Below are 27,904 nucleotides of genomic sequence, written 5' to 3' on the forward strand. Positions count from 1 at the left end.
ACAAATATCAACGATTTTTTATGATTAATTACTATTATAGAGGTATTAATTCAAATTCAGACAACTAAGTGTCCCTAATTTTGAGTCCCACCACAAAACATGCCACTACGGTTGGCAACAAGTCACCGTTGACCAATTTGATTTGATCCTTGTTGGCAGACAAAATAATTCCCTTATTTTTGGGTTTGTATGTTTATACAAAACACATATATATAGTCTCTGTTTTTTCTTTGTTTTTTCCTTGGAGAAAGGGGTTTTTCCTTCTTGGTAGTAGCCCTATTCTCCTTTCTTAGCTCTCTCATTTCTTGCAGCTCCAACATGGCTTCTTCAAGATGGTTGAGACCTGAGGTACATAATTACATATTTTCATTAAAAAATATGACACGTTTGATTAATGTTAAAAGTACGTTTCCACCCATTATTTTAGTCAAGTCACGTGTTATCATTTCTTTTCTTACTACCAGTAAATGTTAATTTTCCTTTACAGCCATTATTTTAGTCAAGCCATGTGCTATCGTTTCATTTCTTACTATATACTTAGCGCATGACATTACTCCAATATTGAACTGTCATTTTCAGGTTAAAAAGAATGAAACTAGACAGAAGAAATATCATATAAGACATTAACAAACGGGTAATATCATTTTCTATTAATTGAATGAATTGAAGCTAATCTTGAATGAAATCTATATATAAATTGTATTGTCTAATTAGCTTACTCTTGCATGTCAAGACCATTGTAACAAAATGGAACAATATATATACATGACATCTATAATATAAATAAATAAAAAATAAAAAATAAAAATTGAAAAATTGGTGAATTTCTTGCATACGCAAGTGTGTGTCCTCTTTTGCCACTTTTTAGAAATTGGTTTTCCAAAAAACACTCGTTACAGCCTCATGAACACTCTAATGGATGTAATGAACCACATCACTGTTCTCAAAACAAATATGAAATAACTGTTTTTAAAGTATCATATGCTGGTTTTAGTTAGGGGTGACTCAATCCAAATAATCATGGATCGGACGAGTTATTCAGGGTCAACCCGTTTTAAGTTATGCTTTATTGTCTGTTTCGGTTTCAATTTCATTTTAAACAATTAAAGTATGTTGTATGGTTTCAAAAACTTATTTTTGACATTCTTGTACGCTATATATACTTGATATTTCAAGTATTCTTGTTTATATACTAACCCCGGAAGATTAAGCATGCATGTTAGGTAAAACGGGTGGATGTTTGTCCATTTATTTAAAAGTTTAAGTTGTTAGGTAGTACTGCATACCCACCCCATTTATACTCTTTTTACTTTTCATCCGGATCAGATGTGAGACAAAATATCCCTTGTAACATTTTCCCCCATCCGAACTCGCAACGTCCTTATTGTAGTCGGCCCACCCTTCTTATCGGGTGGCTCACCCGAAAGCCTTCCGGGCCGAGCGCTTGGTGTGACACCGAATCAAATATTAGGTTTGGCTCTGATTCTAACTATAACGGATGGATGTTGGATTTAAATAAATAATTCACTTGTAGAAATCAAGAATATTACAATTAATTAAATAGGGAATTTAGGCTCGTACCTGATTGATGATTAACGCATATATACCTTTGAGAATTCCTTATGGCCTTTTGAGAGATCTGAAAAAAAAATAGAGCATTTTACCCCCTTCTGAAAGTTGTCGATACGATAGGACTGAATAAGGGTTTTAAAACCCTTATATATAACAACAATAGGGGGGACGACTTCTCTACAAACAAGCATATCGAAGTCTCCCTTCCTATCAGGGAAACTTAGATATCAATGGTTAGAAATAAATCACACCAAATAAGTTGAAAAACCACAATCCAACGGTATAAAACCATATTCCCAATTAGACCACCAAATTGGAAAGTACAAACCCAATCCATCAAGTATCAATAATCACATTGCAATCCTATTTTAGAAAACATAGTGCATAGGACCATAAAATAATTTTTATTATTTAAATATATATATATATAAATTTCAACAATCTCCCACTTGGTCCATGCACTCTAAGTTTTATAAAATGATACTATGGATTGCAACACACTTTATAAAAGTCGAGTGGCCACTCATTTTTATTTAGAAAACACAATTATCGAAATTGATGGATTGAAACTTTAGAACACTCTTCTCCATAAATTTCCTCAATAGTGGATCATGAATGCGTAGACAAGTAATATATTAGTCTAAACAGTTCCATGGTCTCAAAACCGATTCCATCTAGGATTCAAGCAAATATAGTGATTTTTACTGTATTTCATGAGATGTGCAAACTGCATGGGGTCTAAACGCACACCTCACTATCCGTCCTGCTTCATTCCATCGCGGTATGTCACCTGAACATATTACAGCAAACCGCCAACATTCTGTTCAGTGTGAGGGTTTATCGATATGAAGCTAATCTCATATCTAGCCCAAGCTATCCTCATAAAGTTTGAAAAACTCCCACAGGCAAACTTTAATATTTATGTTTGGATTTACGATCGCGGTATATCACCTGAACATATTACAGTAAACCGCTAACCATCTGTTCAGTGTGAGGGTTTACCGATATGGAGCCAATCCCATATCTAGCCCAAGTTATCCTCATAGAGTTTGAAAAACTCCCACAGACAAACTTTAATATTTATGTTTAGATTTACCAATGTGGTGTCAATCTCACATCTAGTCCAAACAACATCATGAGTGTATTACCACTCTCAGACAAATCTTATATTTGGATTTACTGATATGGTGTCAATCTCATATCTAGCCCAAACAACCTCAAGAGTGAAACACCACTTCCAGACAAACATAATAGCACGTGCATAAACCATATATATCAAGATAATAATAATGATGCATCATAACTTTATTTTGGATACAAATAACTATCACCATAAGGCGTAAACTGGAGGAAAAATAACTGTCACCATAAGGCGTAAAGAAACTAACTGTAATGTAGCATATATAAAAGAAATACCAGACATCATACCATAATGACTCTCGAACACCTGTCCGAATCACGTGCTCTTTAAATACTTTATTATCTTCGACTGAAGACTTTAGTATAATGATTTGCAACAATCTTTCTGTAACCATATAGGAAAATCTTAATGACACTTCAACCTTAACCTTCTCAGGCTTGAAAATGTACTTTATGTCAATAGGCTTACTACACTTGATCACCCTTAAATTGTTTCATATACTTAATTAATATAAGCCTTTAAAGAAAGTCCAAGTATTCCTATAACGTGTTCTGTATGGATCCTAATGCCAAGGACATACTTTGCATACTCATATCCTTCATGTCAATTCTTTACATAAAATTTTTAATATCATGTATCACATGAATGTTATTGCTACCTTGCAAAATATCAACAAATAGGACAAGGAAAACAAAGTGACTCCCGCTGAACTTAAGGTATATGCATTTATCTATAACATTATCTTTGAACTTACAATTAGTAACCATTGTATCAAAATTTTTCGATATTACTGCTGTAAAACTTATTTAAGGCATAAATGAGTGATAATGAAAGAATGACTCTTAAAGAGTCCTTTAATGAAACTGGAAAATAATCTCAAAGAAAATAACACTTCACTTTTGCTTAAGCACTTGGCCATCTATTTTGTCTTATATCCATCAAACACCACCAACTACAGCACACTTCCAAGCTCTAGAAGATCTCCTAAGCTAAACAGGCTTAGGAACTATATTGGAAACTGAAAGAAAACTTGCAAAGAAGAAATAACTAATTGAGTGGGAATAACTGAAAAATGGGAACATGAGCTTTAATTGAAACCACTAAAGAAAGTGGAATGAAGCCTGGAATAAATAAAATGGATGCTGAAAAAACTTTTCTGCAAAAGAAACTACAATATTTTAAACTCCCACTGGATTCACCACTCTCATTAAATATGCATGACATATTCCAATAATCTCCATAGGTCAACAGGATAGTAAAATCTCAAATCTTTTAATCTTTCAAGATGCCCAATAACATAATCATTGACAGTGCGAGTATCAAGCTCCTTGATATCTGCATTATATAACTCTATATCTATAAAACATCCCCACACTTTCTCTTTTCTGTAACTTTATTTTGCGCAGGAGAACTAGGAGTGGTGTACTGTGATACAATGCACTGATCTTTAAGTATGTACTGAAAATATTACGATTTATACCATCCTTACCATTCTACCATTAAAATTCACCACCTTAGTCCGATCTTCAAACCATAATCTTTATACGAACTACTTTCAACTTTAGTCTAATAAATTTTACACACATCAAGTGCTTCAGACTTCTGGTGGATTAAGTATACAATCATACCTTAAGAACCCATCAATAAAGACAATGAGATACCTTTACCGCAAACGAACGAGTTACAATAAGAAATGGACCACAAAATTCGGTATAAATATAGTCTAAAAGACCAAATAATCGACTAACCTCAAAATTGCGTTTCTCTGCATCTATCCTTTGATACAACCAACGCAAAAAATTTGTGACCCAATAATCTCATCCTTGACCAAGCGTTTAAGTCTCTTTGGAAAGACATTCCCTAATATCCTATGCATAGCATAGATAAATCCTCTTTAACCAAAGCATGATTTTATTCGGAAGGTATCAAGTCTATAGAAAAACAAGAAACAGGTAAGATCACATCCGGATCCATCTACCATGTAACTGTACTTTTACCAAGTTTGGCTCAAATATTAACATGGCGATTTTTTTTCATACTTGTTTTTCTTTTCACCATAATAGCCTTTTCTTTTTATGTCTTTTATTTCTACAGAACCAACATTTATCATTCCATGATCAATGTCTTTTCGTGTATTGTTCTGTCTTTCTTTATTTTGTTTAGCCTTATACACTTTCTTGCCACCTAGTTTCTTCTTGAAACTATTCTTACTGTCACGGTAAGATGAGCTCACTCAATTTTAACACCCTTGAGTCGCTCCCCTTCAATCATACAAAGTGCTAATAGCTGGTTAATGCCACATTTAACTTCTTGTGAATTATAATTCACATTGAAAAACTGAAACAATCTAAGTAGAGAATAGATCACCAGGTGGATTAATTAACTTATTAGCAAATATGATTCTCTACTTCTTCAAATCATTAACCAGCTTGCACATCTTATAGATGTACTCCTTCACTGAACCATTGTCATCATATCTCACTAACATAATTATGTTAGATAATAGTATTGTACTTGTTTCTTAATGCCCATTAACTCTTTCTTGATAAAATCAAGAAGCTCATTGACAGTATCAAAACTAGAATACCACCATGAATAGTATCACCAATAAAAGCATAAATTAACCTAATGGCATGGTAATAACTTTAGTCCACCTAAAATTGCTACAATTTTTCCACCTAAGAAGACTCCACACTGGGCATATGGGTTTCTTCCTCAAAACATAGGCTCATGGTCTAAGAAATCCAATATAATATCAAAACATGTCTTCTAAGCAATATAATTTTAACCATTCAATGGTTCAATCCCTATGAGCTATCTTTAAATTGCGGAAGCGTCTATAGTCTGAATAAATGTTATATTGAATAACACCACATAACAACATATAAAATAATATGTCATAACTTTAGGGATTATTACTTTAATTCGTACTTGGGATTTTAAGCCGAATTTCTCAGGGTGTTTTACTATGTGCAAAACTGTCCACCCTGCTGGAACAGATAAAATGCAATCTAAAATTCACCTTTTGGCAGAATTTTAAATTTTACTTTACCTCCCAAACCTGCGATAAAATCTACATAGACCTATTTGATTATACTTGCATTATTGTTAAACACTTCCACTACCTTTTGGCAAGAGGGTTATTTAGTTATAATCCAAACACTCTCAAATTCTCCTCACTTATTCTACACTAAGACATTGATCACCTTTTGGCAGAACAAACGCCCTTATGTAAGTAAGTGCACTGTAAGACCTCAATAAGACCAATGCCTTAAAATTTAATAAAATAATAACTTCCATGAGCGTGTCACCTTTTGGCAGACAGCACCCACTTTAACTATTACCTTTGAAACGGTCACTTTACCGGTCTTCCTAAATTTTAAGGAAAAACCTAAACTGAAGTTCCATTTATTTAAGTTAAACAATTTCTTTATAATACTTTAATTAAAAGAAATCTTAAAACATGATGCATGCATATTATATTTCCGATAAATAATTTTAAAAAATACTTAAATTTTTAAATCAATTATGACACACCCCAACCACACCTATTACAGACGGTGGAATAACTTCTAGAGAAAATTTATCATATATATTATCTGCCTATATATCAGTACTTGTCTAAGTACCTTGATGAAGTGCAGAACCAAACATATCTATATTTTAGTTCTTGACACTAGTCCCACTAATTCAAATCATAATAGATGCCAAAAGAAACTTGAATATATATATATATATATATATATATATATATATATATATATTATTTATTTGAATATATTATGAAAATAAGTCTATTAGAAGTGTCCAACACTATCTTACAAAATTCAGTCACAATTACCCGTACACACTTTATGATAACAAACCAACCATACAAACTTTCTTTACATACTCATCTCGTGCGGCGTGCACAAAAATTTGCATACAAACGAATTGCATACAAACAAAAAAATAAAATAAAATAAAAAATAATACTTGAAACTTTTCCATATAGAATTTGCTATTTAAAGACATAGAGTGCTAAAAAAACAAGTCACAAATCTTTAAATCACAAGTTCACACCACTGACACTATTTCCGGAGTGGGAATTCCGGTATTCATATCATGAATTCTGACAGTAATTTCGTGACCAAATCTCAACACAAAATAGGCTAAAATATAGGTAAAATAATGCACGAAAAAACTCATTAACTTTTATTTGGTTAAAGCCTGCTCTTGATTTCCATGTGTTCTGATGGCAAGTGCTTTGACAGTATTAATAACTGAAATTTTTGCTGAGCCAACTTCAATAAAGGTCGTATTTATCTTCATATAAAATATAATATAAAATAAAACCCTTAATTTTATTTATTTATTTTTGCACTGCCATAGATTATGGACTCCCATGAAAGACACATGTAGAAAAGGCACCTTAATATATATTCATTCAGCTTTTTTGATAGCCATCACACACAGTGACACGCGCGCACACACAGAAAAACAAAACAAGACAAGGCACCTTAATATATATACATTCAGCTTTTGATAGCCATCACACACAGTGACACGCGCGCACACACAGAAAAACAAAACAAAACAAGGCACCTTAATATATATATATATTCATTCAGCTTTTGATAGCCATCACACACAGTGACACGCGCACACACGCAAAAAAACAAAACCCCTACTTTGGAAGCTACTTTTCACTATTGGAACAAAGGTAAAGGCAGTCGGGCTATTTCGACTCCTTACGAGCAAGACCCATATACACAATCTGCGATCAAATATATATTTACATATTTACCATGCTTCTAATTTAAAACAATATATAATATGTATTCAATTTATTGATCTTGATTTTTATAAAAAAATTTAAATTCTTACTTTGCTCTGATACTAATTGTTAGATTTAAATAAATAATTCACTGGTAGAAATCAAGAATAATTAATTAAATAGGAAATTTAAGCTCGTACCTCATTGATGATTAACGCACATATACCTTTGAGAATTCTTTATGATCTTTTGAGAGATAAATTCTTTATGGTCTTTTGAGAGATCTGAAAAAATATAAAGCACGATACGACAGGACAAAACATAGTGCATAGATATAAAAATTCCAACAATGGATGCTTGACCATTTACCAAAAACTTAAGTTATTGGGTAGTATTGCATACCTACCTATTTATATCTCTTTCACTTTACATCTGAATTCGATGTGGAACAAAATACATATTTATATCCCTTTCACTTCACATCTGAATCTAATGTGGGATAAAATACCTCTTGTAGGCCATTTAACACCAATTAATTTATATTATAGTTTTTGGAAAAATGTCATATAATTAACTACGTGTATCTTTTATTTTCACATTAATAGGTGTATCCACTCTTTGCTGCAACTGGTACTGCTGTTGGAATTTGCATCATGCAACTTGCAAGGAATATCTACACCAATCCTGAAGTGAGGTAGAATTGTTTAGAACCATGCCGTAATTTGGGGATGCAATAATATTTATGTGTTGGATGTTAAGGCTACTACATTCACCGTAAATATTTAATTTTACTGTGTGAAAAATAGGAAATGACAAGTTTCAAACCATAACCCTCCATGTTTTCTCTCTTACTTTAAAAAACTGCTTTCAATATTCTCTCATACAACACCACAAACGTTAAGCATAGCAGAATTTATTACACGCCCCGGGACTACATAGTTTTCGTCAATCACAATTCAACACGTAAATAAATGTGTCAAAATTATTATTATTTTTTTTCCCGAGTTGTGATTGGCGGGAATTATGTGATAGTTTCTTCATATAATGGATATAAGTTAAGAGAAAACAGTTTTTAGGTTAGAGTCGAAATAAAATTCAACCACAACTTCACATATTTGATCAACGATACCACACCTCTATGCAAGTACTTATGGATCTTATTTTTCATTTCTTGTGCAATAATTTTCTAGCTACATATAAGAGCATCTCCAATGGGCTCTCCGGATTTAGGCTCTCCGAATTTGCCACATTAGCATTTTTCAATAGTCACGTTAACATTTCCCATAACCACGTCAACATTTTAGAATCTCCAAATTTTAGCTATCGCATGTAATCCAATGGTGTATTTTTGCTCTCCAAAAATATTAATATTTTAATATTTTTTAAAATTTAAAATAAAATTTATTTTTTAACTTTTTCTTAACGGTTATATTTATAACGGCTATATTTTTCATGTTATATAAACAACCATTTGTTCATCTCATCATCATTACATTATTTGTTGATTAAATTATTTAGCTAATATGTATGAAATCTTGTAAATAATACAATATCTAATATCATTTGATTTATTAATTTATAGTGAAAACAAAGATACATTTTTTTAAATAAAAAAAATCATATTTTAAAATAAATTTCAATTTGTTAGGAAAAACAAATATAAAAAAAAAAAAATTATTTGGTTAGCCAATATAGCTGTCAAGGCACTGTTTGGGGTCAGCCAAACAGTACCTAAAATGGCTATAATGTCAATAGGAATATTGAAAATTTTGAATAGGAAAAAAAAATTTTAAACTTTTTTTTTTACCCAAAAAAACCTTTAAGGCACTATTTGTGTCAGCCAAACAGTGTCTTAACGGCTCTTTGATTCAATTATTTTGAGGAAAAAAAAGAAAGACCAAAATAAGCTAAAAATCTGAATTTTAACTTTTATTTCAACTAAACATGTCCTTAGGAACACTGTTCTGAACCTAAATTAAAAAAATAAAAGAAAAAAAAAATGGGCCCACAAAAAGTGAGCCACAATCGCCTTTAGGATCGTCCTTTTTGGCGATCAAAATTTGGTGGTCCACTCTTTTGATAGCCCATTGGAGCAAGTAGTCTCCAAAATTTGGGCCAAATTCGCAAAAGGCAGCACCAATGGAGCTGCTCTAAACCAGTCATCTGAAATCCGCTATTTAAAAAAAAAAAAAAAAAAAAAAATCCTAACTAAATTTTCATTGATGAAATGAATTTTTCAACTTTTTAAAATTTTTTATTCTTGAGAATATATTACTGAACCAAATTGGTACAATACTTTCCCTATCCTAGCTTGTTTATGGGACTATATGCTAATAGTTGCTATCATGCTAAAAAAATTAACAGAAATGTGACAAAAAATAAATTGACTGATAAAGTTTTGGAATCCATTTTAGGGTTAAGAAGGAAAACAGAGCTGCAGGAGTGCTTGAGAACTATGAAGAGGGTGAGAAATATGCACAACACAGCGTGAGGAAGTTCGTTCGTGGCAAAAAGCCCGAGATCATGCCTTCTCTGAACCAGTTCTTCTCAGATCCAAAGTGAAGCAAGTGCAGAGAGCTTTCTACATTGTTTCATTATGTTCTGAAAGTTGTTAATGATTGAATCGAACAAATAACAAAATAAAGTTTGTTTCCACAAATTGTTCTTTGCTGGTGTAAAATTTCGCATCACTAAGGTCTTTTATGCATCACTCGTGTAAAATTTGGTGAATCTCGAATCGAAAATCTAAGCAAATTACCCCAAAAGCCTTATCAAAGTTGAATTATTCCGCTTGAGCGAACTAATATACTCCATTGATGATGGCTTAATATGTTTTGAAAGAAAATTTAATGAAGTGGATCTAAATCAGGGAATTAGTCTTATGTTATGTTTGAGAGTACCGACTTAGTGTATTTAATTTGAAATTGGAAGAAATATAATTGAGAGTTTTAATTAATTTTTTTTCGTTTCCAAATTTAAGTCACCAATTTATGCTCTCAAATATAGCATTAATGAAATTATGAAGAGTGAAAAATTATTTGAAAAGTATGTGAAATAAAAAGAGAAAAGAATAAAGGAATAATAATATAATATTTTAAAGATGGTGTGACTGTACCGTGTAAGTTGTAGACTTGTAGTTTACTAATTTGGATAGATTAATAAATTGATTAAAATTCTTGAATTAATAAATTGAGGACCCATATATAATGAATAGAAAATTTAATAATTGACTAATTTAGAGTTCATAATTATAAATACGACACATACCAAAATTATTAAACTAAGTCAATTATGGACTCCAAACTAGTATTATTAAATTTTCCATATAATGAATTGTCTCTGCAATTTAAATCATTATCCCCAAGCAGGCTCCACATTGTAACCGTTAAATCCGCAATTTCAAAACATCCCGACCGTTGCTAGAGCCACCAAAAAGAAAAAACTAGCCGTTACCCTGCTTTTTGTCCATTTACTTTGCATCCACCGAATTTCCATTTCTATCATCACACATTATCCCAACACATACTCGCGCTTTGTTGATTGAACCAAACCCTAGTTCACTAAATTGAAATCGTCCCAGTTCTCTCTCTCTCTTCGTACCACAAAGCGCACACAAGCTGTTTGATTTTTTGGCCAAAACAAACCCAATTTTTTTTTCCCCTTAAAGATTTGAAACCAGCATTTTAGATTTAGATTTGAAAAGGGTTGCATATGGCTTCAAGAACCGCGACCAAAGATATCATCACTCTCCGTGGATCGGCGGCGATTGTTAGCGAATTCTTCGGTATGTACCCAGTGTCTTTGAATTTCTCTGCCCTTTTTTTTTTTTGTTTTGAATCTTCATTTTCTTTTTTGGGTTTTCTCGGGATCTTTGAAATTTTGATTGATCTTGTATTTCTCTGTGAACCCTTTTCAGGTTATGCTGCAAACAGGTAATAAAACATTGAAACGCTCAAAATTTTAAGTTCTTTGAATTTGGACACATAATCTGTGCGCTTTCAAGACTAATTTTTTGATTGGAACTTTGTGTAGTATTCTATATAATCGCGGAATCTACCCTGAAGAAAGTTTTGTAAAGGTGAAGAAATATGGGCTCCCAATGTTGCTTACACAAGATGAGGGTGTTAAAACCTTCATTGCAAATTTAACCGCCCAAATTTCAGGTAATTTTTGTCTGTGTGTGCATATGTGTGTGTGTGTGTTTATATATTGGGGTTGGATTTCTAATGGTTGGTTTGTTTATATTGTTACTGATTAAAGAAATGTTTTAATATTGGATTCTTATTAAGAATGGCTTGAAGCTGGGAAGTTACAGAGGTTGGTTCTTGTGATAATGACCAAGGCCACTGGTGAGGTTTTGGAGAGGTGGAATTTCAGTATCGAGACCGATAGCGAGGTCATTGAGAAGGGGTAACTTAATCTGGATCTTCAACAAAAATGTTCTTAAACATTATAATATTTGTCCTGAAATTTAATGACATTTTATGTTTTTTTCTTAATTTCATCTGATTTCAGTGTGTCAAGGGAGAAGAGTGATAAGGAAATTATGAGGGAGATCCAAGCAATTATGAGACAGATAGCATCCAGCATTACATACTTGCCATGCTTTGATGAATCCTGTAATAATCGCTACGCAAACCTATGATCATGTTCATGTATTGTGCTGGTTATGGTTTTATGGTCTTGATTGATCAATTTGGTTTATTTGGTTTTATTGCAGGTGTGTTTGATGTGTTAGCATACACTGATAAAGATATTGCAGTCCCCTTCACTTGGGTTGAAAGTGACCCCAAACTGATTGACAATCCACAAATGGTGAAATTGCATTCTTTTGACACCAAGGTAACATTTGTGGGCTAATATTGATAAACTCTAAACTGAGGAGTTGTTCCTGTTATTAGCTCATAGTAGTCCTTTTGTTGTGCAGATACACAAAGTTGACACCCTGGTATCATACAAGAACGATGAATGGGACGAGGCGTAGTGATAATAATACCTTCCTTCAGAGCTCTGGGCTTCCAGTATCGTCTTCTTCTTATTGCTTTATTAGATTTTGTGAATCGCCCTCCTTTGCATGAGTCCCCTTTAATTGGATTGGATCTTTTCTATGTTGATGGCATTCAGCAATTCAGAGGTTTAACAAACTTGCAGGGAACCTTACTTAGTAGTACTATTGTATTTTTCGATCCTTCGCTTATAACGAAGGTGGTTGACTCACATTTTGTGAGTTGTGCAAAGTGAAAGAGAGTGAATGAATGGTGTATTGAGTAGTATCCATATATACATGTATGGATGTTAAAAGTGCAATTGAAAATACTCAAATTCAGTTTGCTACTATGTTTGCAGCACAGATAAGTAGTTTTAGATCTAATTTTAGTTTGAAGGCTCTTTGGTTCCATTTTCTTGTTCATATTTCAAGAAAGCAGCCAGCCCTATCTAGTTTGACATGCTTTTTTCCATCTAATTTTGCCAATTTGTAAGGCCCTGTGTGGCAAAAACCTTGTAAAAGCAGAAGTATGTCTTACTAAGAGTAATTAGGCACAAGCAAAATTAATTGCGCGGCAAAGACTAATGAAACAAGATGATAATAAGTAGCAGAATTATGTTAACCCAAGTATTTCGCGTCAAAACCTCATAGAGCTCTCTCAAATCACCCCCTCCTTGGTTTCAAGTGCTTTACCGGTAACCTGGAAAGAACTTCCAGACTCGATGCTCCAACAAGGGACAGCTCCAAATGCTGTATTATTGGCTAGAGTGGTTTCTTGGGAAGTTTGGGAACTTGGTGGATTTCAGCTCTCTGACCTTCATAATTACAATGTCTGAATGTCATTTGTTGGTGATGGAGATGGCAGTCTCAATTCTTTTCCCTGAGATTTTACAGCAGAACGTATTGAATGTTGTTGCTTTTGGCTAGAACCCCATTGGTGCTAACTTTAATTATTTTTCCATCATTTCTGGGATATGGAAATGGGCATGGCCTGTGTCTGGTTGCCTTGGAGTCTTGTTCTTGTGGTTTAACAAAAGTTCACTTGCAAAAGAAAAAAAAAAAAAAAAACAAAGCCTTTCGTTTGGTCGGAGGGATGAAAAAATGGATGGAAGAGGGAGGTATCATAGGGAAGGAAATGCGTCTTCCCCATTTTTTGTTTGGTTAATGGGTAGTAAAAAGGATAGTAAAAAAGAAGAATGAAGTGATACTTTTTTTTTTTTGTTTGGTTGAAAGGAAGGAGGAAACTAGAGTTTTTATATTCTTTTTACCAATACACCCTCATTATATAAAATTATAAAAGATAAATATTCATTTCAAATTTTTTTGAAAAGGTTAAAATTGTAAATGGCATATTTAAATTCTCATTTTTTGTTTGGTTAAATGAAATGGATAGTAAAAAGGAAGAATGAAGTGATATTTTTTTTCTTGTTTGGTTGGAATGAAGGAAAGTAGAGTTTTTATATTTTTTTTACCAATACACTCTCATTATATAAAATTATAAAAGATGAATATTTATTTCAATTTTTTTTGAAAAGGTTAAAATTGTAAATTACGTATTTAAAGAAGTTATGCCTTCTTTCTCTACTCTATTCACCCCAAGAGCGGGCGGTAAAAAAATATAAAGGAAGGAGGGATGCCTCCTTGTTTCCTCCCTCTATTCCCTTCTCTCCAACCAAATACGAAAATGTTTATCCATCTCTCCTCTCATTCATCCTCCCTCAATTCTTCCCCTAACCAAACATAGCATAACTAAAACTATGTTTGTGAACATCGAATTCACACTAAATTTCCTCCAATTCTAAATTTAGACTGTTAGGTGCTCCCAACTTCAATATAAATTTATTGGTGCTTCTAAACACAACATAAAAATAGAACAATACTTGGGTCCTCCTATGGGAGGATGAACTTTATCCTCTCAGTTGATGTGGCCCAATATAATATAGACACATGTCTAAATTTTTAGAATTTTTAATAATAGTTATTATCCAAATTTTTACGGGTTAAATCCAAATCTAATTTTTATTTTTCTTTCCTTATTTAAAATTTTTAGAATCCCCAAATTTTTTTTCTTTCCTTATTTAAAATTTGTGAGACCTTTTAGTACAACTGTCTTCTCTCCCTTCCCCCCTCTTTCCTCTCTTCCCCTACAGTCACATAAAGTGGGAGCGGGAGCGTGAAAGCGACAAAATTAAGTCAAAAATAGTGAGAATTTGAGCTAGAGTATGCTCGGAGCATCAGAGTGACACATGTTGAGAAGGATTGTATGACTTAGCTCTTCCCCACAAATCTCTATACTCAACCTCAATATAAAATCATAGTCAATCTATATTAGTCAAACACTCAACTTTTATACACCAATTGGAATTAGCCCATTCACAAACTTTTGATATTTCTTTTTCATATTTTCCACCAATGAGAGAAAGGGGATAAAAAAGAAAAAAGAAAAAAACCAACCCTTAGCCCTATTAATTGAAGGTGCTGGGAATTTGGGAGGGATGCAAAAAATAGATCTAACTCTGACCAAGAAATAAATATACGAGAAAAGCTCTATTCAAATATAGATTAACATCAAATTTTCATATAATATTTTAACTTCGTATTCCTTCCCTATTCAACACTTGATATAATACATTCTTTAAATAAATTTAGTAATTTTTCAATTTGGGTTTAGAAACAATCATATTCTATTGGAAAGGAAAAAAAAAAAAAAAAAACTTTGGAATTAGGTTTAACCCGTAAAAAAATGGGTAATGGTTATTTTTAAAAAATTTAAAGTAAGAAATTGAGTAATGGTTATTTTTTAAAGATTTAAAATTTTAAATATGTGTCTAAATTATATTGGGCAACATCAACTAAAGGATAAACTTTATCCTCAGAGGGAATGACCCAAGTATTGTCCATAAAAATATAGTTTAATATCCGAAAATTAGGGAAGTTTTTTTTGTTACCATATCAAAAAAATCAGGCAAGCAAAAACAGGTGAACGGTTTATGGGAATTTGAACCCGACGTGAATCGAACACGCAACCTTCTGATCTGGAGTCAGACGCGCTACCATTGCGCCACGGATCCGTTGTTGATAACTTTCTGAATTATTATATAAGTTCCATTTTTGACGTTCGAGTACCTTGTTCAACAGCGTGCATGCAGCCTTAATTGCGCTCCTTTTTATCGAACCTGAAACCTTCGATAATAATATTTTTCTTTGTTTTATGTGATCTTTCAATTCTGCAAAATCAACATTAAATGTGGTAAAATTCACCAATTGTAAGAAACGAGAAATCTCTATTGGAAAGAACTTTTTTTCCCCTTTTACAACCAAGACAAAATATATTATCCACTATCATCGTCAAGAATGAGATCCACTTCAGTGTTAGTTTGGTCATGTCTAATTATGTGCCTAATGTAATAACTTTAAATCAACAATATAATTATAAATTGACAACGCAACAATTATATAAATGTGTTATATTCTTGATTTTAATTGTGTTATAATGTTACAACGTGATATAATATGTTGCATGAGTGTTGCATCTTCAATATAAATATATTACAGGAGTGTTGCATTTCATGATATAACTGTGTTGCATTGTGATATAGTATGTTGCCTCACTCTGTGAAGTTGTTGCATTAGGAGTGCACACAATCCCAAACAAAGAAGTGAATCCAATGATGATATCAGATCTCTTAGAATACTGTATAATTTACCATCGAGAATACTCTGTAATCTCACTACTAACATTCACCGAAAAATTCCTTAAGGGTGGTCCCAATGAAATTTGTACCCTTTCCTTTAGAGTTGAAGGTAGGATTAAATATTAATTACGTCTCGAGGTTCGTCTTTTATGTACTCGATTCTTTTTGCATGATGATTGTTTTTCTATTTTTTTTTATAGGTACATTTCACATAAAATTTCACAAATAAATGAATACATAGGTAAATAATCATCATTAAAATTCACAAGGAATCGCTACCGGAGAGGTTTTTTATTCTTTTCACAACCAACGCCCAAAAAAAAAAAAATAATAATAATAATAAATCTCATCCACTGTCATCATCAATCAATGACAATAGGTTGTAATTCATATATATCAAATCCCAAAAGTTATAACCCAAATGTATATACTAAAAATGAGATATATATATAGATATATATACCAAATGTATGTACTCTACCTGTTATCTTACTTACCCAAAAAGGAAAAATAAATTGTATATCCTCTACCTTCCAAAAATGAAAAGGCTGAAAGTTTAAATTCACCTTCAAATACATGCTCTGAAACCTCAAGACTCCCAGATCCAATAAATGGACAAAGTTTGTAACCTAAAATAAGTCACAAAGTAATTCCAAATAACAATTTGATAGCAGGTCCCAAACTTCCACTCGCCATGCACTTGCTTGCATGACAAAGCAATTCAATTGGTGCAAAGAGATTTCAGAACAACTACATTAAATTTGAAGTTCAAAACTATATTAACAATTATGAATTCTCCAGGCTATGATATTTAGAAATAAAATTATACAGGAACAACAGTTTTGTATTCCATGACACATCGAATACAATCGGGCGAAACTCTCCAAGATCATAGGGACACTTACAGAGGATGAACATAGCAAGATACCTTAGTCTATTCCCTAAGCCTCCTGTGCAGAGTAAGAATCTTGTGCAATGCGGTGTGTTCTGCCTTTTAACTCACACCACGATATATTACACCAGGACATAGCTCATCCAAAGTATCGATGTTCCTATACCCATTATACTCTCTCAGATATGTCCAGCCCCGACGGGACAGAAAGTAACGGAAGTCATCTTCGGTGTAGAATGTCTTATCCTCTGTGTGGACTGGCATGTGATCGGACTCCTCATACAGGCACACTTTTATAGTCAGGCCTGAAAATTGGAAACCAGAGTAAAAGTCTTGCACGAAATTGTTCAAGTTTCATTTTTTTGAAGAAGAGTTTTGATCAATCCAAGGTTTATAATATTGCCTTTTGGGGTTGGTGAAGTCACTGGCCATTATTTACCATGTTTACTAAATAATATTTTTGAGCAACATTGAATGCGTACAAGAGCAATGTCTCCATCAAGAGAGAGTAAAAATCACAAGCCAAATCCTGTTGATAGCAACTTAACGAGTGTGCCTTTCAAAAAATTGGTATGTAATTCAGGAGATTATGTCAATTTGGCTACAGCTAAGATAATGTACGTGTGATTATTACCTTCATCAAGGTGAAGAGTGTAATTCCCCAAAGGCATGTCCCTGTCAAGAGTCCGAACTATATTATCTTCATCTTCCAGCCAAAATGCACGCTTTGTTCTCAACCTAAAAGAACACTTGATTGCTTCCTTGATCGCATCTGCAGTGCCATCAATACCGATTTTTTTGGTGTAATCTCCCCACTTGACTGATATAACCCTCCCATCAAATGAGGTACCCTGCTCACCTGCCAAAAAGTAGAAAATGGAGAATGAATTGACAGCTTGCAACTATAGATTAAACATAAAGAGTTACATGTCACATGGTCTCGTCAAACACAGTATTTTGGCCAAAGTGCTTGGAATTGATATTAAATGTGAATTAAAAACATAAATCAGATCTCTGGAGCAACTGCCTAATTGAAGCATAAAGTGGGCTACTTTCATTAATTATGATGCTTCATGAATAAAATTTACAATTTCCGACACAATAAAGTTCAAAAGCTGTGAATTTGACTGGCAAAACTAACCAGTTCCTGGGGTCTCTCTCCAATTCCAAGGAGAAACTCCACTTGCTGCGACTGCATCCGCTGCAGCAATGGCCAAAGGATGTCCGTCATGATCCAAACGCCTTTCCAGGTTAAGTGTTGGCCTGCCACTAGCTGTAACCAAGAAATTTAGAAAGGTGCGATAGGTTTCTTCTCATGACACAGATATAAAAATTGAAATATGCATACTTAAGGTCTTTTTGGTTAAGTTATAAAAAATAGTTTTCAATAACTCAAGAAATAAAAAACAGCTGTCAGATCTCTGAAAGACTCTTCTCTAAAATTGGTTTATTTATTTATTTATTTTTTACACTGTCCAGAGAAACAATTTTCAAAATACAGTCAACAGATGAAAATTTTGAGTTGTTTCTGTTCTGTTCTCTAAAAACGTAAGAGTGCTTTAGACAAAGGATAGCTTCATAAAGTATCAGGTGAAACGCGATATTTGCAGAACCAAATATTGGATCACTCCAGTGCAGCACAAAGCCACTAACGCTGAGTTGGCTCCTACTCTTGGAAACTGACCTCCCAGTCACCAGGAGCCTCAGATCTACTCTTGGAAACTCAAAGAAAGTGAAAATAATGACTCACTGTACATTTAATCACTATATAAGTACTAACAACATTATAGAAAATTTTAGATCAGGCTTCTTTAAGATGCACTAGAGAGATACAACTGAATAATTTTTCGTTAACATATCTGATGTATCTCTTATACTGTTCCATATCCTGAAATGCAAATCAAGCAAAGTGAGATGATATATCTACACAATAGAAAAGACCAATGAGGGACTTGCATAACATTATTGTAATTGCTTCTAGAATGGTGTTTTATCGGTCGGTAAGATGCGGTTCATATGGTCACTATCTTCGACTATGGATTACCATAAGACAACTACAATGCAACCCATATATCATTTGCCCCAAATTTCTCATTCTCCTCTTTTACATTTATAAACTCCATCCACCCCCCACCCACACACACACACAACACACACACCCTCTCCCCCATTCAGTTTAACCAAAGAAAAAGTTTTTGTTAAGAAATTTAAATGACTTTTGTGTCACTTAAAGCCCCATTTATATTTGTGGTCGGTTGAACTGCTTTGTTTGGGAACAGGATGTGCGCACCCTAATACCCTACTGGGATTTCTCCAAAACCTTATCAATGCTCAATCCATGCTAAATTCAATATTGCATATCCAGATTCCAATCAATGATTCTAATTATGTGTTTCTCATTTGCAATCCCATAATAATCATGGTTAGCTGCACAGCCCATCCAGTGAGATGCTATGTTAATGTGCAAGTAATACTGGTGTGTAATCATATGAAGATACACTTCATCTAATAACAGTAGTGACATGAAGGGGTGCATTCAGCTGCAAGAGAATCTAGGCACTACGAGACACGAGAAAAAGAATCACTATAAAAAAGAACATGAGTAGGGGAAGAAACAAGAGTGGTTTCTACATGAAAGAAGAAACAACACAAGTGTGTGTAATAGGAAGAATTCTTCCACAAAGGAAAATGTGAAGAATAAGAGCGCGGTTGTAATAATGATCATGCACAGAGTCTTAAGAAAATAATATTTTTAGAACAACCAATTGCAGAAATTAGGTGCCTTTTTTTTGGCTACAAATTGCAGTACTTTTAGCCATCAAAAGTGGGAGGAAGAAATAACTTAAGACAGGTAGGCCAATTTGGTGGAAAAAACCATTCTCAATAAGAAGGTAGAATACTAAGCAAATAGAGGTAAGGATCATGATGAGATTGATGGTGGCGAGGGTATTTAATTTGTCTAAATGGGATAACAAACAAACAAGACAAAAAATTAACTGCTCAAGCTCAGGTCAGTCTAACTTGGTCTTGTTTGACCTAGACTTGGCTCCTACTCATGCCTAAACATTCTGTTCAAGCTCAGTGAGGAAAAAAATACCTTGAGCTGGGGTTGGCTCGCTAAGACGAGCACTCTATGGAAATATTGAAAAGCAATTCAGATTATTAGGCAGGTTTGCTTTCCATACAAGTGGTTCTGTTGAATGACAACTGAATATTAGTTTCTTGTTAACTGGTAACAGAACCAGTAAAAAGAAGTTGTTAATTAATGTACGTCAGAAGTATAGCATGAGTAGTCTTCGGAGATGCATTTTCAAGAAATTTTGTTTTACCATGAGTGTTAGTTATTTTGATGACAAGGTTTCATTTCCCAATTTCCTTTCCCTTGATAAGAAACTAGAAATAGTTTATTGAAGAAGATCAGGGATAAATCAAAGAAAGAAGGATCAGCTATCCTCCAAGACAAAGAAAAAGAGAGAGGACCAACCAATTAAATAGTAAATCTAAGAAACCCCAGGGTAAAACAAATTCAATGCTCTCAAATAGCAAACAAATTTCAAGAGGGTAAAAAGGGCACTTTATTGGAACTAAAGAATAAACCCCTTCATTAACCAAGGAGTCTGCTTTCTCATTGGTTAACCTAGAGATCCATCTAATTACCACCTTTGAAGAATAAAAAACTCCAGAATCTCTCTGAGAAGGTGACTACAGCACCAAGGAAAAAGAGATTGTGATCTAAAACATCATATCGTCATGTTGGAATCACTCCCAGTCAAACAATGATGCAAGTTCAAAGCAGACACCTTTGAGACCTTCAAGAAGGGAATGGACTGATCTATTGCTTACCCTCTAGCTGCTACAAGCCTACTTCTAACCAATAAAACAAGAAATGGTATTTCCATCAGCATCTTCGGAGATATCCCCAAAGACCAACTGCTCCGAAATACCAAGGTAATAACCATTTAAGTTAACCTTCACCTTCCCAGTTGGAGGAGGAATTCCATCGTGGAGATGGGCAAACTTAAAACATGAAAAAGGAAGACACACAGCCCTACAGTTCATCAAGATCAAGGAAAGCGGCATTCTTTTAAACTAATTAGTAAATGAAATCCAAAATGAAGCCGAGACTAAAATTTTCCCCAAATCACCTCAATATTATTCCTTATCCCCAAGACTAAAATTTGCCCCAAATCACCTCAACATTATTCCTTATCTTGGATACAGTAATTCCTTTCAATCCAAATAATTTAAACCAGAGTCATGATTACACAATGGCACCACCGTCTCTCCCTTCCCAAAACCCTGAAAAGAAGTTTTGAATAAAGAAAAAAAATATGTAGAGAGGTCACCTGATAAATGCCTGCCAGATTTAAAAGTCTAAGCAAAGCGAATAAGATACAAGACAATGTACAAGAAGATGGTTGGAGGTCTTTATCCCTCCTACAAGGAATACAAAAAACCATTAGCATCAGAGCATTCATTCTGTTATTTAAGACCTTAAATCCCACAACTAAGTATTGCAGACCTCTTTCACAAACCTATACTTGGTAATAAATACACACTGACACACACACAAAGACATGAATTCTAGTATAATAGCCAGTCTCAATTAATTGGCAAACATAAAATACAAACTAGTAAACTGGAAACCCAATTCTGATGACATACCTTCCACGGGTCCAAATGTGATGCTAGTGTCCTCGATACCTACATAAACGAAATTAGTCAAGAACAAAAAAATTATCATTTCTGCTGCTAAATAATTCCTTACAAGAACACAAAGAAAAACTGAATTAAATTTTGTCAGCAGTTCAAACCAGAAAAGAAAAATAAGCTGAAACTTCCAAATCAAAAAAGGCAAGTGTGATGTAGTGGCACGAATTTTGTTTTGGCTGTGGTCCGTTTTCACCCAATGAATTTTGACCTGTTTTTCACTTGCGGATCATAGACCCTTTTTAGAACTCTCTTGTAGCCCAATATATAAGGGTGTTTAGGGTTTGGAGTGGGTAGTGAAAGAATACTGAAAATCGCAGCCTCGCAGGAGAGGGAGAGAGGGTTTGGGGGTTGAAACTTGTAATCACCTGATTTTCCCATAGTGAAACCTTTTGCCGAATCACATAATCTTTATGCAGTGGCGGAGCCAGAAATATTAGTTTGGGGGGCCGAGGTAGTAATGTAAAATTAAATTTTATAAATAAATAAAATATAATAATTGTAACGATTTTTGTTTCAGTGCATTTTAAATGATAACAAATAATTTATATATATAAATAGAGTACTGATATGTTGTAGCAAGGATTACAACACTTTTTTTATTAGATTTGGGTTACAAGTAATTTATTTCGCAAACCACCTTTAATTACATAGATACGTATTTATAAATGGGATTTTAATGAAGGGGCCAACTTCAATTTTTCTATACAAATTACCATTAATACAGTAAATACTTAGTTTGAGAAAAAATTTGTGGGGGCGAATTTATTATTTTGTCTTTGGTGTGTGGCGTGTTTACTATTTTGTCGTGTTTCTTGATTTGTTCTTGGTTCGCGGGTGTTTGTCATAATAGTGAGTAGATACCATATTAGCAACGCCACGAGAAAAAACATTTGCACAATGTTGCTTCGCATATGGAACCGAAAAGAGAATGAGATAAGAACATGTAACAAAAGAATGCCCCCAAGTATTCTATGTATAGTGGCCAACTGGCAAAAATATGCAGTGACTAACGCATGTGAGAAAAAGAAGATGCAAGGGCAAGAAACTGCCATTTAGTTGTGGGGGAATTTACCAATAACAGTGGCTGAAAATAGTTCAATATGAAAATGTGGAGTTATAAATTCAGAAAAAAACAAAGCATGATGTTTGACAGTATTGGGTCCCTTTAAAAGAGTGGAAGAGGCTTCAGGAACTTTTACTGACAAAATGTAGACAGATAAACCCAATGATCACTACCATGGTTCCTAGCAATAGACCACCACCCTCACTGACATCTTTCTATAGACGCTATAAACCTCATGCAAATATTCATGTGCAACTCCTTGTTCATTAAGCCTATATGTCAGCGGTACGAACTTAGATGAGCAACGAAATTGTGTTCACGTGGTGACTCCTGATTTTAGAGCAAGTGTGCACATATTTCAATCCTAACTATCACAATGCAACATAATTGTAAAAAATATTCTTTTTTCTAGCAGCATTAGACATACCCAACCGTCAAAGCAACCAATGCACTATTTTGGTCCATTTCAGGGGCGGACCCAGGAACTTTCAATTGAGGGGGCCAACTAATAGTGTAAAGAAATTTATAAAAAAAAAGGTATAATTTGTAAGATATATATATTTTTACAATAGAAGTCATAATTCTTAATATAAAAGAAGATCTAAAATAATATCATTTGTTAATTAAATGGATTTTGTAATCCATTAAGTACTTACAAAAAGATGTCTAGTTAGTTCGGGAATTGCTACGTACAAAGTTGGATAAAAAAACAATTTTGTCATTTAATTTGTTAATTATGACATAAATTCGCATAAAAACGGAACAACTATATCAAATAACTTCTATCAGCATTGTGCCGACGGCACTTTAGAGATGGTGACATGATACATATAAAATAAAGCATCCAAATAAATTCAAAAGTTCACATGCACATAGCGCCAGAAAATTATAAAGGAATAATATAACACAAAGCATTTAATTAATAAATGCTGCATAAAATTAGTAATTTTTCCATAATCTAGCATGAAAAAGACCAATGTAGTAAGATAGATGTTAAGCAAATTCAAAAGAGACACATAAAAGAATGTACTCTTTTGTGGGAAAAATTAAATTAATAAACAAATAATAGACTTCAGCTTAACAAATATGAAATGATACATTCATTAGATATTTCAAGAAAATTAATCAAATTAAACAAACATTGAACTAGCACATATTCATACACACACACACACACACACACACACACACAATTCACGTATATAGTTATATACACACACATTAGGTTTTGATATTGTGCATCTGATGTATTAGAAATTTGAATTATGAAATTGTGTACATGAAGCATAGGAGATATACTTTTATGAGTTTGAGGCTATATGTTAAGAGAGTTTTGGCACAACGTGGTTTGTTATCATGTGGGTTTGATTTAGGGCAGATATGAAACATTCAAAGTTCAAGACTTAATTGGAGGTACTTAATAGATTTTTGTAAAATTTTGAAGGGGCCAAATCACAAATATTCAAAACTCAAGACTTAATACAGATGGTATTAATATGATTTTGCAAAACCTTGGGGGGGCCATGGCCCCCCTTGGTCCCTTCATTGGTCCAACCCTCGTCCTTTTGGAGTAAAACAGAATTGACATTGTCGGCTGTTATGCAGAATTAATAAATAGTCAAGGCCGTGTTCTTTCTTAGGCTAAAATTAAAAGAAAGTTTTTTGTGACGTTTCGTGAAATCTATGTTGTCAGCTGTTATGCAGAAGTCAAAAATAGTCATGGCCATGTCCTTTGTTAGGCAATAACAGTGTTGTCAAAGGCCCAAGGTGCACTAAGGAGCTAGAGGTCCTTTGGAGACTAGGCGTGAGGCACCTCAGTGAAGCGAGGCACACAATTGAAATATTAAGTTACTATTAAAGCATATTCATATTCCATATTAAAGGCGCAAGACTTGTGCACCACTGCACCTGGAGCCTAGGTGCGCGCCTAGGCGTTCCTTTAACAACACTGGGCAGTAAAATTACAATAAAGTTCTCTGCAAAGTTTCATAATCATCATATCTATGACGACAAATTGTCAGTCTAAAAAAATAAACAATTGTTCTGCCCCTAGGACATATACTTCCGAAATTTGTTTTGATACACAACATTTAGCTTGGACAAGGATACAAATGGCTAGAGTATGAGAAGACAATAGATATGAAAAAATTGTTACCAAAACAAAAAGGAGATAAAAATAAATAAATAAATAAATGAAAAACTAGGAAGCACTTCTTAGTTAAAAGAAAAAAAGAAAAGGGACACATCTGAAATATGTGGCAGTTTTGGGATAACTTTCAACAGTATTAGTGCATCTAAGAAGTACTAATCATAAAAGCATTCAATTAAGTCATTGCCTATATATACTGCTTGAAAATAGTGCATATTTATGAATCAATCCGAATATCTGTTTGTGAAACCTTTACATGGTTAGGAAGACATCTGAAAACGGTAGCAGCATAATCTCAGACGATTATGTGATGTAGACACTATAAAAAAATATTGAGTGACAGACTAAAACTAAAATCAAGTCATAAAAGTAAAGATAGGAAAAAGTATTCCTTGTGTAAATGAACAATTCTGTACCAAACTTCTTTCTTAGCAGTTTATCTATGCACCACTGGTAATGACTTTTTGAGAACAGCACCCAAACCTAAATAGTTCCCTCCTCAAAAGTACATAAAATTCCTTCACTATCTCAGACGCTCAATGGCATTTTCAATTTACTATCCACATGCCATTTTATAATCATTTCTTCAAAGTCAAAATTTTGATGAGGCTCTGTCTAGCAAAAAAATAAATATAAAACTGCCAGTTGCATGTTTTATTCTCAAAGGTTCTTAGCTTACAACAAAACAAATCATATGAGAGTTTGAGGCAAAAAAGGACCTGTAGAATTTACAACAAATTAATAAATAAACATTGAAATAAAAACATGAATTGCTTATGTTCTCACTGTTAGCTCCCAGTAGTGTTGTCAAAGACGCGCCTAGGCTCCAGGCTCATACAGGCACAACATTTGCGCCTGTTGCGTGCCCAGGTTTGCCTTTGACAACATTTGCACCTTTAATATGGAATATAAATATGCTTTAAAAGTAAATTAATTTTTCAATTGTGCGCCTTGCTTCACTCAGGCACGCACCTCGCCTTGCGCCTAGGCTCCAAAGGACCTCTATGAAGGTCTCTGTACATGTATAGCATTTTCTAATTCTCTCCCTCAAATATGAGAAAATGACAAACCAATTTCCTCAAGCTTAATTTGAACGCTCTCCCTCTCCCTCTCCCTCTCCCTGATCCAACAATTTGATTTTAGGAGCTCCTCTCTCCCCTTGCTTAAAAACATGGTTGTCAGTTGTTGTCGCATATGATTTAAGACACGATGATTCTCTAGTTGAACTCCAGTTCCATAGCCAATTCAATCATTTCACTTTTTGGATTTTTATGCTCATGTTGATATCACCACTTCACTCTTAGCTATTGTTGACACTTGTTCAAACTGATTAAAAATATATCTTTGGAAAAGTAGAAAGCAATTGAAAATTCTACGAGCTCACCATCACCATCTTACCTTCCAGAGCACACATCAAAAATCATAACCCATCCACACAATAGAGTATGATCTAATCTTAAAGAGTGTAAGCCTTAATTTCAAAGGGCTGCCAATATAAACAAAATCCATATTGAAATAAGTGTTGACATACCAGCCAAAATAACGATGGAACAAAACAAGATCTGTTTATGAGTTATGCGAAATCAAGTAATATTCTGTCTTTATATAGAGCTAATATACACAAATCAAGCCAATAAGTTCCTGACTTACATACTTCACAAAATCTTTGAAGCAAACAGTAGCAGATAAATTCACCACCATCAACAAGTAGAATTTAACTAAATCAACATTGTGGGTGGGTCATAATGCACCTAAGCAAAAAATAAAGCTGACCTAGTTACCTTCAATGTCAAAAATCAAACTCATTTCCTAATATAGAAATTTAAAATTTTTCAAAGAGGTACATCAACCTTATTCAAATATGATAAACCCATTGTACAATCAACAAAAAGTAATTCAACCCAAAAGCCCTTTTGTAAACCTTCAAAAAAATTCAAAAATTTCAGGATAGAATTAAACAGAATATAGGTTATACCTTTATCAGAAAACTGTATAAACGAGTCGACCTTCGAAGTTGTGGGACTCTTGTAGTGCGCTGCATTCTTGTTTCTCTCTCTAAGAATGTCCTCAATCTCCTTGTAATTCGACATCTTGGCAGACCCATTTCCGCCTCTATCTTGCACCTTAGCCTTCTTGAACTCCTTCAGCAAATTCCTCCACTTATCAGTACACATAGTCGGCGATCGATCGAAGCCCTTTTCCCGCATTTTGGACGAAATTTGCTCCCACAAGTGCTTGTTCGACTTGGAAGTGTTGAACAGACCATCCATTTCTCTCCTCAGACCGATCAGCGTCCGAGTCTCGTCTTGGACCCAAGTCTCGGCCCGTTTCTTCGGCGCCTTGACCTCGAGGCTGTCTTCGCCGCCGCTACTGTCGCCGAGAATCATCTGCGGCGGCGGCGGCGGCGGCGGAGGCTGCTGCTGCTGAGGTGGCAAGACGCCATTGGAAGCGACCTCGATCATCATGTCTCGATTTTCGTCTTCTTCTTTATAGAAATCGATTGGACGAGGTCTTTCGGACAAGTACATGATTGGGTCTGTTTGTTGTTCTGTGCAGCAAGTGGATTAGACTCTATATAGACATTGAATGGAAGGTTGATGACAAAATGCTTCATCTAAGTATGAGTTTGGTTACTGAAAAGGGTAAACACAACTGTGTGTATATAGTGTTTGTGCATGTATATATATATAATTAGAATTGTATATATATATATACACATACACATATAAATAGAATAGAGAGAGAAAGAGAGAGGGTATGGGATAAATTCCTGTTAATGGGGAAGATATCTTGTCTACAAATGGTTGGGTTGGTTTTATCAGTGGGAAAGATTGGGTGTTTTGGAAAAGAGATAAAAATGGTGCGTGAAGTAAAAGCTTTGACTACGATTTGACGTAAATGCGTGTAAATGGGACAAAAATTGAACTTTCATTTTT

The 27,904-nt window shown here is 33.9% G+C and overlaps 3 protein-coding genes and 1 non-coding gene across 5 annotated transcripts; 2 read left to right on the forward strand and 2 right to left on the reverse strand.

Moving 5' to 3' along the window:
• The first annotated feature begins 318 nt into the window (after positions 1-318).
• LOC132304201 (uncharacterized) lies at positions 319-10,092 on the forward strand. Its single transcript, XM_059801770.1, has 3 exons — positions 319-348; positions 8,075-8,163; positions 9,884-10,092. The coding sequence occupies exons 1-3, from the start codon at positions 319-321 to the stop codon at positions 10,029-10,031; spliced, it is 267 nt and encodes an 88-aa protein (XP_059657753.1). The 3' UTR covers positions 10,032-10,092.
• Positions 10,093-10,723: 631 nt separating this feature from the next.
• On the forward strand, positions 10,724-13,528 carry LOC132304202 (mitotic spindle checkpoint protein MAD2). Of its 2 annotated transcripts, XM_059801772.1 has the most exons (7): positions 10,728-11,253; positions 11,386-11,401; positions 11,502-11,632; positions 11,759-11,879; positions 11,985-12,088; positions 12,190-12,311; positions 12,397-13,528. In XM_059801772.1, the coding sequence occupies exons 1-7, from the start codon at positions 11,181-11,183 to the stop codon at positions 12,451-12,453; spliced, it is 624 nt and encodes a 207-aa protein (XP_059657755.1). In that variant the 5' UTR covers positions 10,728-11,180; the 3' UTR covers positions 12,454-13,528. The 2 variants fall into 2 exon arrangements, with proteins under 2 accessions (XP_059657754.1, XP_059657755.1); XM_059801771.1 differs by having other exon boundaries at positions 10,724-11,401.
• A 1,927-nt stretch (positions 13,529-15,455) lies between these two features.
• TRNAW-CCA (transfer RNA tryptophan (anticodon CCA)) lies at positions 15,456-15,527 on the reverse strand. The gene has a single exon. It is a non-coding gene; the product is annotated as a tRNA-Trp (tRNA).
• A 1,379-nt stretch (positions 15,528-16,906) lies between these two features.
• LOC132304203 (trihelix transcription factor GT-4-like) lies at positions 16,907-27,801 on the reverse strand. Its single transcript, XM_059801773.1, has 5 exons — positions 26,944-27,801; positions 21,709-21,747; positions 18,185-18,316; positions 17,678-17,902; positions 16,907-17,348 (listed from the first exon to the last, which is right to left on the reverse strand). The coding sequence occupies exons 1-5, from the start codon at positions 27,494-27,496 to the stop codon at positions 17,146-17,148; spliced, it is 1,152 nt and encodes a 383-aa protein (XP_059657756.1). The 5' UTR covers positions 27,497-27,801; the 3' UTR covers positions 16,907-17,145.
• Between the last annotated feature and the right edge of the window lie 103 nt (positions 27,802-27,904).

The sequence above is a fragment of the Cornus florida genome, unplaced genomic scaffold, assembly GCF_030987335.1.
Source record: "Cornus florida cultivar Cherokee Brave unplaced genomic scaffold, ASM3098733v1 CherokeeBrave_3.0.0_Hap2_Chr04, whole genome shotgun sequence".
Taxonomy (NCBI): Eukaryota; Viridiplantae; Streptophyta; class Magnoliopsida; order Cornales; family Cornaceae; genus Cornus; species Cornus florida.

Coding starts and splice junctions, on each gene's coding strand:
- LOC132304201 (XM_059801770.1), top strand. CDS start 319: ATGGCTTCTTCAAGATGGTTGAGACCTGAG. Junction 349..8,074: donor CAAGATGGTTGAGACCTGAG/GTACATAATTAC, acceptor TCACATTAATAG/GTGTATCCACTCTTTGCTGC. Junction 8,164..9,883: donor TACACCAATCCTGAAGTGAG/GTAGAATTGTTT, acceptor AATCCATTTTAG/GGTTAAGAAGGAAAACAGAG.
- LOC132304202 (XM_059801771.1), top strand. CDS start 11,181: ATGGCTTCAAGAACCGCGACCAAAGATATCATCACTCTCCGTGGATCG. Junction 11,402..11,501: donor TCAGGTTATGCTGCAAACAG/GTAATAAAACAT, acceptor AACTTTGTGTAG/TATTCTATATAATCGCGGAA. Junction 11,880..11,984: donor AGCGAGGTCATTGAGAAGGG/GTAACTTAATCT, acceptor ATCTGATTTCAG/TGTGTCAAGGGAGAAGAGTG.
- LOC132304203 (XM_059801773.1), bottom strand. CDS start 27,496: ATGTACTTGTCCGAAAGACCTCGTCCAATCGATTTCTATAAAGAAGAA. Junction 21,748..26,943: donor TATACAGTTTTCTGATAAAG/GTATAACCTATA, acceptor TCGTTTATGTAG/GTATCGAGGACACTAGCATC. Junction 18,317..21,708: donor CACATTTGGACCCGTGGAAG/GTATGTCATCAG, acceptor TCTTGGTTACAG/CTAGTGGCAGGCCAACACTT.